The sequence below is a fragment of the Varroa jacobsoni genome, unplaced genomic scaffold, assembly GCF_002532875.2.
Source record: "Varroa jacobsoni isolate VJ856 unplaced genomic scaffold, vjacob_1.0 scaffold_330, whole genome shotgun sequence".
In the NCBI taxonomy this organism is placed as follows: Eukaryota; Metazoa; Arthropoda; class Arachnida; order Mesostigmata; family Varroidae; genus Varroa; species Varroa jacobsoni.
This window is the reverse complement of record NW_019213232.1, coordinates 539,844-552,307: the sequence shown is the minus strand read 5'-3', so window position 1 is coordinate 552,307 and position 12,464 is coordinate 539,844. Positions and strand designations below refer to the sequence as shown.

At 39.3% G+C, this 12,464-nt stretch overlaps 1 protein-coding gene and 1 long non-coding RNA gene across 3 annotated transcripts; one reads left to right on the top strand and one right to left on the bottom strand.

The window, feature by feature from the left end:
- Positions 1–177: 177 nt before the first annotated feature.
- LOC147753639 (uncharacterized) lies at positions 178–3,628 on the top strand. Of its 2 annotated transcripts, none has more exons than XR_015310585.1 (3): positions 178–300; positions 2,130–2,316; positions 3,448–3,628. It is a non-coding gene; the product is annotated as an uncharacterized LOC147753639 (long non-coding RNA). The 2 variants fall into 2 exon arrangements; XR_015310586.1 differs by lacking the exon at positions 178–300 and adding an exon at positions 1,305–1,640.
- Positions 3,629–9,395: 5,767 nt separating this feature from the next.
- Positions 9,396–12,344, bottom strand: LOC111259417 (putative Golgi apparatus membrane protein-like protein CG5021). Its single transcript, XM_022831417.2, has 3 exons — positions 12,100–12,344; positions 11,111–11,312; positions 9,396–10,676 (listed from the first exon to the last, which is right to left on the bottom strand). Exons 1-3 carry the CDS (start codon positions 12,136–12,138, stop codon positions 10,270–10,272), a joined length of 648 nt encoding a protein of 215 aa, XP_022687152.1. The 5' UTR covers positions 12,139–12,344; the 3' UTR covers positions 9,396–10,269.
- Between the last annotated feature and the right edge of the window lie 120 nt (positions 12,345–12,464).

Genomic DNA, 12,464 nt, shown 5'->3' with positions numbered 1-12,464 from the left:
GGATACAAATTGTAATTAATAGTCTGTCAAGCAAAATGAATTCAGTTCTTGCTAATTTTCTACCAAAATGTGGAAAATAGCACGCATCAGATGAACGCATTTGAACGGCGCTTGCTTTAGTGGGGATGTAGGCGGGCGTTCTGCTGAATGAACGCCTGCAGACACGGATGAAGTACAGAAGCACTTGCAGACGCTGAACTTTTTGGTGGCAGAAAATTACAGAAGAATGTTAGAATTTTTCCGAAAGTGAAAATAGAATTTTTTGATCGTATCGAAAAGCAGGTACCATAGGATGCAAATGTAGGATTTACTGTACACGACCCACGTAAAATAGATACAGGATCTTCTATGTATTGTAAACTTAAACGATATTTGAAAGTAATAATAATAGGTGTGGCAATTCCAAAGATGTTAGAAGTGTTGCATAAGTGACCTTAGGAACTGCTAGATTTCGTAAGGCCTGATACAAATTATTTTAAGCTAATTATTGCTGCCATTATATTATTTATTAGCCAGCCAGAGCTTGTGAGTAGGTACAACGGTATGCCAATCATTAGTGACTTGTATGTTTATTTCAACTTCGAAGGTACCCAAAACATAGGCGCTAAAGTAGGTCTTTCCTTTCAAAAGTGCACTTAAATTCACTTTTTTCATTTTAACACAATTGTTTGGATTTACGTAAGTTTGCTTGTCGAATTATATCTGTTCGCGTATGATAACACTGATTAATAACTGCAAGCATTTTCATTCCGATTTAAATTTTGTAATATGTCTATTCATCATTCAATTACCTTTTCATATTAGAGTAGATGATGCTTTTATTTCAACGGAGAAATGGGTGCAAATACAGTTTTACATAGCTATACAGTTCAAGGATATCAAAAAAAGGCATCGAAGTGAGACTTAGCTCACTCATCTGATATACATGAAGTTTATGAGTATTTTGAAGTTTCTGTGAGTCCATTCAAATACACGATAAACTAATAAATTAAATAATGAAATAATTGTAGGAAGAGTTCCGGTTTGATTTTCGACAGGGTATTGTCTATGGCTTGTCGCTGTAGAATATCAGTTAAAGTTCATGGGCAGTATGTAAATCTGAAAAATTCCTGGGCCTAGAGTGAGCTCATAAATGCATGTCCATTTTCAGTACTTCGATCATTTTATTATTGTGTATTTGCTTAACGATCATCAACAGGATGAAAGACAAAGCAACCCGCAATTCAGGTGCGATTTCCTAAGCAGCGCCCAGGAAGTCTGTTCGATGATTTTAACAGCCAAATCAAATATTCATTCTACTTGCAAGAGAAGGGCTCAGTTAATAATTTAAAAAAAAAACGAGATTCCGTTTGAATCGCTAGAAGTCAGTCAAGCTGTGCGCACTACCCAGTGTTATAGAGTGCTTTAAATATTACTATTCATGCCACCCAGAACCAAGCATCTATCGTGAAAGAAAAACACCGATGTGAGATGACAACAATTTAACATTCGGCATCAATTTAAATTAAAAAAAAAACTAAGTATATATATATGGGATTCAAATGGGCCTGCTGAAGTGGCATTCTATAGGTGAATGTTCTCGTTTACGTCGCGTACCGTTAAAGATTAACACAATTCAAGAAAATATAAAAGAAACAAAGGTAAAAGCTCATATTTGTTATGGCGTGTTCATAAGGTGTCAATCAAGCCTTTTTTCGGGTTACCTGAACCGAATAAATTACTCTAACTTACTACTGGGCCATCTATCACAGAAATTGTAGCCCAGAGTAAATTATTTGAAGCTAACTGTTCGGGATCAAACAAAGCAATATACACATCATGGCCACACACTTGAACCTACCTTCACGTAAGCTTCATTTCCTTACCAATACCAATAGACCTTTTCTGTCTCTTTCTTCTGCTTTGGTTGTCCATATTTGCCTTTATGACCCCAATAGAGCGGTTTTGATGCTTCCGGGTGTCTAAATCGAAAACTCTAAATTGATAACCGTTTAAACCTCCATCCGCATGTTTCGCTTATGATGGATGACATTCCCTGGTTAGAATAACGTAGAGGTGAACACAGATGCCAAGATCAATTATACTTTACCTCTGCATAACCTTCCATTATTCAACTGTGGCGGCTCCAGGCATCAAGCGTTATTACTGGATTGGATGGACCTTCCAATTCTCAGGAAATGATAACAGGGAAGAAACATCTATGGTAGCTTCCAGAGAGCAAGTCGGCAGTCGTGCGTGGAGGGAATATATGCATTGGAACGGGAACCGATGCAATCGTTCCGACAGAAAGAGGTTGCAGGAAATAGCGGTCGTACGGTGAGTGGCGCTGGGAATGCACGCAACTGTCGGGGATAGAGCAGAGACCCTTTCGGATTCAATGGGCAGACCGGCTATGCTAGCCTGGCTGTGGATGCTCTATTCTGTTGTCCCGAATTGCGTGTTAGTCTTGCAATACTGTTGTTGCAATGTGTGCAATTAAAGCTGAGTTTAAAAAAGGCAGGCAAAGGAATCTGCTGCTGCTAACACACGCCATCCCAGTTTTACTACATACCCTTGCAGATAAAACATATCAGTAATTCAGGCACAGGCCACATTTATGATATACACATATGTATATACGCCCATCTCATTGTAAAGCCGCGCAACATAGTGCTGCAGAGATCGAACGGATGAATGTGGACGCGTCAATTCAGGTTTAGACGTACAAAAACGTCGTGCAGGTGATTATTAATTAAGTAACGAAGTTCTCTGCCTGCATGCGTCGTGCGATAAGAATACACGGCGAGCTTCGCCTGATAATTTAGCAAATTTGATGTTTGAAATGAAGTACTTTTTTTTTCGTTGACAGGAAATGAAAAACTCGACAAGTCTATGCTAGGGGTTAGCCAATATTTTTTTAAATAAGAAAGCGAAAAAAGCATTTTCTTGACTTCGTGACATTTTCTATTTGATTCGTCAGAATTCTCGTCGATGATGCTACAATGTTATATTTGCTGTAATACGCTGTGTCGCTGAATACAAGACAATTGTTGCTTTGTTGAGACAGCACTGCGGGGGAGGAGGGTGGAGGAATTTTCCTTTCTCCACTTCACGTAAACAAGTACGACAATTAGAAACCAACACAAATAGCCTTACTGGATAAAACCTGTCGCGTCCACTACAACAATAGCAACTGTTTCTGCTGCCCACTCAAGTATAGTTGCGCGTCTATGAAACATGTGCATTCTCTGCAGAATGGCTTGCTCGTTGTCGCATAACGGGTATCAAGGACGGAAAAGCAGCAGTCCAATGTACGACCTAGCTGCAAAATATCATTCTTAGCAGACTGAATTCTCCTCCTTAGCCATACCTCGCCGCAGCCACAGCGTTTAGGCTTGTATGATTAACATACTTATTTTTTCTTTTTTGACTTTTCTATACTGGATCAAGTGCTGTGCTTATTTTCAGGGACACGCAGCCATCATAAAATCGGGCCGAGTTAGAGGTTGGCCCAACTTCGACTGATCCAGATTGAAGTAACTGGAAGACGTGGGAGCGCATGCCTGTTTTGGATTGTTTAATGAAACACGGCAGCTATAATTAACTTCTGGAAATGTCTTCCATAAAGAGGTTCAATTTAGAAAGTGCAGTGTGTGTCGTTCCTTTACTGTAGTATAGTACTCGACGGTCACTCCTGCTACCAAACCATTTTTTTTTTGATGTTATTACGCCCTTTGTGTTTTTTTCTATATTCTAAATGTTAGAAAATTAAAGTAATGTTAGAAATATAATACACTGAACCTTCTCAATAGTATGTACAAACTAAAAAGTCATATTCACTAAGTCAATAGAACCTGTTTCTATAAAAGGTCCAAGTAGTACGGTTTACGCTCAGCGAGACCCGCGAGAGCGCAATCTTTGCCTTATGTAGGTCAGTTATGAGCACCAACCTTGCCCTTTTGGCTCATTCCCGTCGACCATTACGCACTACTTATCAACCTTTCTCTCAAGTTTAACACTGAACCGGATCTTCATTTAACCGAACTACAAGATGGTAGGAAGAAACGGCTAGTGCCACCAAGTCAACAAGAAAAAGTCACCGTGGTTAGATCATTTACCTTTCCAGACGTGCTAACTGCCTGTATAAGAGTATCTTTTTGATGTGTCTTCTGAACCTGCAAAGCATCGTCTGCCACCTTACTCAACCGTAAAACCATGACTTGTTATTTTTCTCAACAATTTCCTTTAGTTTTCACCCAATAAAGACTTGTTTGCTTATATATATATATATATATATGTGTTTCAGTTCAAGTTGAAGTGAAATAAAAGACCTAAAATTACCGATGATCATCTCCGTCAACCTTTACCTTATATTGTAATTTACCTCTTGCATTTGTGTGAAAAGTAATTGAGGTTGCGTCTATAGGAAAACGCTCAGTCCCTCAGAAGTACTTTTTATTATAGACGAATTTATCGTATTTCTACTATTCGTACCAAGCATTCAAATTCGCAGCCGTGGACTTAGACGTGCATCTGACAGCGTTGAAGATGCTGGTTCATGTTTCCCATGTAACCCATGTAAACTAGGGTTACTTACCTTATATAAGATACAAGCATACATAAGATACATAAGTATACAAGCAATGGATATGTATTTATGGATATGATACCTTCACGGATAGCAAGTACCCTTGAATCTAATTAATTAGTTCCACCTGTACACTGATTAATATAGTCTAAGAGCAGTTTTTTTTATTTATTACTTTGTTAATATCATTTCGTTACAACAAATGATATTTTGAAAGTAACATACGATCCAAAAAGATAGTTCATTGGCAAAAGTTAGTGTCTCAGAGACGATATTTGTTTGGCCATAGGTCATTGTGAGGGTCTAGAATCGATGAGCATATGGTTTCGATGTACAACAATGAATAGTAGGTACTATCGGCTGGGCCCTGCAACTTCACCTTTACATATTGGAATATTCTGTAGAAGCGTGAAGTTCTCATATATAGACACAGCAGTAATACGCTTATTTAGATTCTCATAGTTTACTTAATGACGAATAATTCATGTTTTTTGTTTATCTAAAAAACAAACACGTTCTGCATAGGTTAAATTAATCTTTTTTTAAATATATAAGTCGAGCTGATCACATTCTATGATACATGTTCTATATATGTTATCATGGACCGCTCTTCTCCAGTACTAAGATAACGAACGTGTTGAAAAAGCAATATAGATCTTTTTCCAATAAAGGTACATTACCCGAAGAAAGTAGTTGACCAAATTCTGATTTGAATATGGATTAATAAAGCCGGATATTGGGTTGTACGATAAAAAGATAAATAGATCAACTACAGGGTTACAACGCGGCCGATTTGCGTCAACGTTATTGCTGCAAAATTAGGTGAAAAGGTCGAAAACCTTCCATCTTCAATTTTCTTATGGACATGGACATTTGCACCTTTTTTTATCGTGGTTAAAAATAGAATGAATTTTTTAAAAAACATTCACTCATCCTTAAGGCGTTCTATCTTAAGTCTGAATAAACGCGTTTCAGCAATTTTAACACGTCTATTATTGCCAAATCTTAGTTTTGAAATGGCACCAATATCGTAACTCATGTTACCTAGGCTATGCATTCTTAAAGTCATCTAACTAAAAAGACTGTCAATACGTTTTCAACAACTCAATATTTATAGCAAAAACATAATATTTTGGGAAAAATCTGACAATCATAGGTTTAGTTGCGTGTACCTATAGGTGTCTGTCAATCTGTTTGTCTGACATATTTTTGGAATGTGTTTTACTGTGCTATATACACAGCGAATTCCATCTGTGTTTTCATTTAGGAACATTAAGACGACATCCTTAAGGGTACTCAAGCAGTACATGTCTGCAAACGCACGAATCGTCCACATAGACAGGTCTGCCGCTGCTGCTAGTTGATCTGCTGAGGTTCCACGACCTGGCCCGACGCGCTGACTGAAGTTAGGGCGTTGAAATTTTCTAACGCGATCGATCATTGTTGCGCGCTGCGAATCATTCTTGCTGAGAATCATTAGCTGGCAGTGGGTGGGGCATTACTATCAGGGTGACAACGCTCATGAACTTCGTTCACACATTCAATACACATCATACAGCAACAAAGCAGGAACAATACAAGAAGGGGCATTTCGTTTATATCGAGACAAAACAAGTTTTTCTTCAAGGTTCGAGTTGAATATCAGTTGAAGATAATTTTTAGTGAAAACGTTCTCGATCTAAAATCTCACAACTCAGCTAACTCTCAGGGTTGCGCTTTACGCTGAATTTAAAAGAATGACTACGTTCTGGCGTAGTGATGGCCGCTGCCAAAGTGACGAAAGCGAAACCCTGTCCGTTTCTTTTAACGTAATTCGCAAGCCACCACCAGTTTTTAGAAAAATAACATTTTCGCAATTTCGAACGAATTTCTGATAGAAAGTGATCGATGAAGCCGACACCGAATTCTGCTTGAATACTCGTTACCACTTAATAATGCAACAGTTATGATCGTCAAAAATAGCTAAACCACGTATGCTTGTTATTATACACTGGAGTACAACAAAACAACTATGAATCGATCCCGACTTGTTGCTGCATGCTGTCATCGCCAAAGACGTTAAGTTTCCGCAAAATGGCGGTATTACCACAGTTTCACTTTAGCTTAAGCACACGCAGAAGTTCAAGGATGCTTCTGTCACTAAATTGATGCGACGTTAGTGGACATATTTCGAAGTTATGTGGCAATGTTATCTAGACAAGCTAAGGAGAAGCTGTGTCCTTTTTCGCACGCCTTGCCTTCGTGTAAAAAAGTCGCCACTGACACACAATAACTAGCTGTATCCGTGTCTAGTACGACCTAGGTGCCTACCTGGCGTATGCTCCGATTTGAGATGCACAGGTCGAATGAAGATGAAGAGCGAGCTTCATCGTTCATTGTCTAATTTACTCGCCGAACACGCACTGGGAAAGCGCTCTCACCCACGGAAAAGGCTCTCAGGTTACCTTCCGAGGTGTCCGCCAGTGGCGCTGCGTTCTGACACTACAGGAACCCATTAAACTTCGAATGATCGTATAGCGATAGATATTAAACAGATAAACATACAACACGGACTAGAGACCGACGCGAAGCTGGACACTGAAGTGGTTTAAGGAAATGCGAGTACAAGTTTTCTTAGCAAAGGTTCTTGTCTCGCTTGGCTTTTTTCTTGCGAATAAATAAAAATGAAATGCCTTTGCGCGTCTTGTACGTTTACTGCTAGACATCCGGGTGAATTCGTCTCTCCTTGAAGCCATATTTGAAAGAGTACAAATGAACAACACGGTGATCCGGACATTAAATTTGCCAAGTTTACAATTTTAACTGATCAACAGGATAAGTACAGGTTAAAAACACACTTATAAAGTACGATGCCGGCTAAACGTACATATTATTGGCCGAGAAATGGTTTTATGAAAAAATGGGAACTTTATTGTGATAAATCGTATCTAATTAATTCAATTAAAGCAAGGCGCTATGAACGCGGTGACGATAACAATAATAATAATAATAATCTATCATTATAGCTGGAACAAAGAGACACTTCTGTACTAAACGTTCCCTTAAAGGCGACGCCGTGGTACGTTTTTTTAGAACAGTCCAATGTTTGCCCCCCATTGAAAAAAGGTAAGGATTAACTTAGAGTTGCTTATAATACTTAAAATAATTTTTCTCTGATTTATAAATGTAACCCACATTAAACCCACGCACCGAGAAAAGCCTTCCCTCGTCAAGCTTTACGGCTAGAGAAAACAATTCAACGAAACGGCTGGAATTAATCAAGGGAAGCTATAGATTTGGGCTGAAACCAGATAGAACTGACACACGCAATATTCTAGAATATGCAATCTATACAAATATATTATGCATCTTCTTAATGTTGTTATATGGCATATGATACCAAACTTCGGCTGATACTTCGACGTCTTTTATTTTGATTATTGTATGTTATTGGCTTATGCTATTGTTAACCGTTTACCTCCTTTATGCATCTATGTGTTTGCATCCATCCACCACCATTGTCTAACGAGGGAACGCTTGCGGTTTTATTTCTGAATGGCGATTCGTGTCCACACCAGACACCGGGATTTCGATTGTCAAATCCTGAACTTTACTATATATATCCCAAAACGTCTACGACTATCCAAAATCTTGCATCCTTACATATCATGCAGTCGCATCAACGAAGCTAATTTGCTGATTGTGCTGTGTGTACGATTACGATCGCGTTTCGAATGCGGCCTGGGGTCTCTTCTAGTGTGCTACGGGAACAGCAATGAGGTGCTCTCAAGAGCAGAACGTTTAAGCCCCCCGAGTAGATATTCTAACAATCCAATTATGTTTTATCGAATACTTTTAAATCAAATACGTTCCGAACATATCACTTGAGTTTCTAAAGTAATTCTTCTATTTACCAGGAGTTTTTTAGCCGCTTTTCGAACGCGCCGAGTAGAGAAATTGCAACGTTTGCACTGCATTGCAGTTTAAGTTCCGGGCCTTTCATAAGTGTGTTGGCTCACAAGTAGTGTGACAATGGAGAAAAGCATTATGTCTTGTCGGGGCAATCTGGCGTCGCTCACAGAGACGAGCCATGTAATTCAATGTGTCTGAACAATGACTCCGACGAGAATTTGCTTTCGCCTTCATCATCAAACTCTCCGACATCACTTCACCCTTTGGAATCTACAAAAAGTGGCCGATGTTTTAGATGGCCACGCAAGTTAAGCTATCTCACTTGTATCTTTCAGTTTTCAAAAATGTTTCAAAATTCGACACGTTCTGTTGCTCAATTATGCAAATGTTACCTTGAGCAGTCGCAGCTATTCCCCTCGATGATATTCTGTCCTTGAAGAAACGTACGGACCAACCGCATTAAACTGAAATCCTTATGTGTGTAATTAAACGGAAAGCCATTCTATTCTGTAAGCTGAAAAGTGACAGACAACAATTCACACAAAAGATACTACTCTCGTCTTAAAACGTATTGTTGCACATATTATTATCTCAACTCCTTACTGAGCGAAACATGGCTGCATTTTTCTGTATGTATAGATGTATAAATATTTTTACATTGAGAAAGGTCTCCGGTTCTCTCAACTGGGCTTATCCAAGCCACTCGATAACAAAATGGGAAAAGGTTTTAATTAATAATCAAACCTAAGCAGGTAGCATGAGTGCGCAATCCATGAGCTTGCGTCAGTATGGAGCTGACAAGTCGATGAAATTTAGCTCAGTTTCAAGACGTAAGAACGCTAACATACACGTAATTGTTCGAAGCAAACGTGGTTAGTCTATACCGAGATGATCTACAAGTAGTTTCATCACTTCTACAGAATAAAACACGTTGCGCTATTCACAATTGATTTTATTTAGCAGACTTCGACCACTCGACTGTATCATTGTTGTTTGATTATGCTTTGCTACCCGCGCGAGTTTGTTTGGGACTGAAAAATCGGTATAGGTAACCGAATAACTGGATATTTTATCATTGCCGGCCGCGACCTGCGTCGTCGTCACGCGCTATTGATCATGACGACTGGCAAGACGATCCCCGCACATTCCTACGTTCGTCGCACCACACAACGACTAAATACAGATATATATATATATGCAAACAGTTTTCAGATGGTTCAGATTTTATACACGTACAGATTGTCATATATACTGTTAATGATTTTTACTCAGTCTTCCCCAGTCGGTACCTGACACTCTTAAATAATAGAAAAATTGGCCAAGACTAGCCGACGATGTTTATAGCCTACATAATCTTGGATGATGTACACGGTTACAAGTTTCATGTTTAAGTCACTTTCGTATACAGGAAGCATGTTTTAACACATCTTCTTTTGCCATTCAGACTGGTTATGGTGCATCGTTATTATTAGACAGACTATATCTCGCTTTAAAAGTCGAATACGCGGTCAGGGCTTGTATTGCCCTGAATCTACTGCCATAACACATCAATTTTCTAATGTGTGTAAAATCATCGATCCCCTGACTAGGACGAGGTATTGTTAGGTCTCTGCAACCGCCTTTCCTTGTTATCTCGCTTTATCTTGCAGATCTACAGACCACTAGTAAATGTTGCAGAGCAGCTGGCAGATGACCAGTTCCATTCCTTTGAAATAGGATCACTACTGAAATCGCACCGCTCCCCAAATTCCCCCATGATCTAGCCCCATCTTATTACGAATGTTAGTGGATTACAGTAATACTGTAGTGGTTTAGATGTTCGAGCCTCCTGAAGGTGTGTTATATGCTGGTGGAGCCGCAGCTGGTTGTGCACTTCTGCGGAACATGCTCTTGAACATCTGCATTCCGAGCCACGAAGACGCTGCTCTTTTGATGCTTTTATCCGAGCCAAGTCGACATCGGATATATCCGTAAGCGTTCGATGTGTTCAACGATATGGCCACCACAATGACCGTTAGCCATTGAAAGCTGAATGTTAGAAAGGCGGTGAACGCGAAAAAACCCCACACAGCAGGCATAGCTAACAGAGCCGTCCAGAATATGCCAGCCTCACCCTTGTCAATTGGGCGAGCCTCGGACGCCTTCTCGAACACCCATTGCGAGTCACCTGTGGCCGGATCAACGATGCTCCACCACCGTAAACCAACCAGGAGCCGACCTACAAAGGGAGACGGAAAGACATAGCATGTTAATCAGAGATAACCATTCGAAATCATTAACTTTTCCAGTAATGTTTTACTTATATCGGCTCCAAACATTAGATACGACCAAAACAACGAATGATTTGATAGATATTATGAATAGGACTCTAAAAGAACTTCTTAGTTAGTTATTAAAAAGAAACGTATAAGATTACGAAAGCGACAAGTTAGAGCTAGCTTCATGCTTTAATCAAGTTATGCTTTGATTCTTTTTCGTACTGAAATAGAATTAATTTCGTACTTCGTACAGTATGACAACTAGATGTGTTCGATCTTCATATCCCCGTACATAATCAACTTTGAGGGCTTATTGTGATTTTGATCATACAAATCCGAAATCTTAACAAATACAAGAACTAAGACGTAAATAGCGACCCTTCATTCTAATTACCAGAGATGTTTTTCGTGATCCAGAAATCCGATGTGATCAGAAACAGCAGCAGGACGAAGTTGCTGACGAATGAATCGTTGAAGAAATTGCAGAACAAGTAATAGAATACGCACGCAGCCTTGGGCAAGACGTGTGCAAGTACGACGAACGGATGTCGCGGAACTAATAGGTCTCCATTAGCATCATTTGCCACTAAACCCGCCTGAAACGACAAGTCAGAAATAGTTACGCTTGTCGATAAGACGCAACTTGTCGAAAAAACGTTACTGCTAAGGTATTCAGTATCAAATGCTCAGGGATAACCATTTGTTAGACATACGTTGTTTTTGACATTTACGACTGGCTTCAAGAGATGTTTTCTGTTCTGTGACTCGTTAGTAGCCTATTTAGGATCACAAAGGCGCGACCAATATATGGATTATAGCTACTGAACGATTAATTGTTCCGTGGGCCATTATTTAGTATGCTAAACGTTGATTACAGTCCGACGTTAGGTTTGGCTTATATTACTACCGTAAATATTGTTTTAGTAATAAAATTACTGAACGTTATGTATAGTTACTGCTAAGTAAAATTAAATTTAATGATGCCGAATGGTTAAAGGAATAAAAATGAGAAAGGAGCGAAGTTGAAGCTTGTTTCCAGCAACCCCTACGGTTGCCGATTATGTCAAGACTTGAGAACGAGGAATGCCTTGAAATTGATGGAAGCATTGCCAAAATGTGCGGAAATTATTCATGAAGTAAACTCTATAACTTCCATAAATCGTTTCGATAAATAAGCCTCATCCACGTACCATCATATACTTTATTTCCTTGTATGATACGTACTTCGGTGGTATTATCAATCAATAGATAAGTAAATATCGAAGGTTATTACTAAGCAAACGTATTGGTCTATTCTTTCGAAAAACTCGGACTCTCCACTTAGTAGTGAATGTGACAAAAGCGACAGTCGTAGAAAAAAAAATAGTAATTGTTTTATCTCACCGTCATCGAAGTTGTCGGACTTCCTATATTTGACATCATCGTAAGACCGTGACGAGGCCCCACGGGCCCAACAGCAGTAGTTCGTACAAGATTTTATTTTCACAACAAACGATAGCTAGGTCCGTCACGCAGCCGCTTACATCGGCAACATTGAGATATATCCTTTATAGGCACTTTAGTAGTCTTTTTATGGGCCATCGACTGTTGGACGTCTGGTGTCGCATGACAGTCGACACAACAGCGAGGATTATCGCTGCGCTAATGTCATGTCCAGCAGAGGGCTCTCTTCTAGGTCGTTATACTCTCTGATTTAGAGCGTTGTTACTAATCATTCAGATACAAATATATCCATTCTAGCTAGCACA

Coding starts and splice junctions, on each gene's coding strand:
- LOC111259417 (XM_022831417.2), bottom strand. CDS start 12,138: ATGATGTCAAATATAGGAAGTCCGACAACTTCGATGACG. Junction 11,313..12,099: donor GTCCGACAACTTCGATGACG/GTGAGATAAAAC, acceptor TTGTCGTTTCAG/GCGGGTTTAGTGGCAAATGA. Junction 10,677..11,110: donor GATCACGAAAAACATCTCTG/GTAATTAGAATG, acceptor CTCCCTTTGTAG/GTCGGCTCCTGGTTGGTTTA.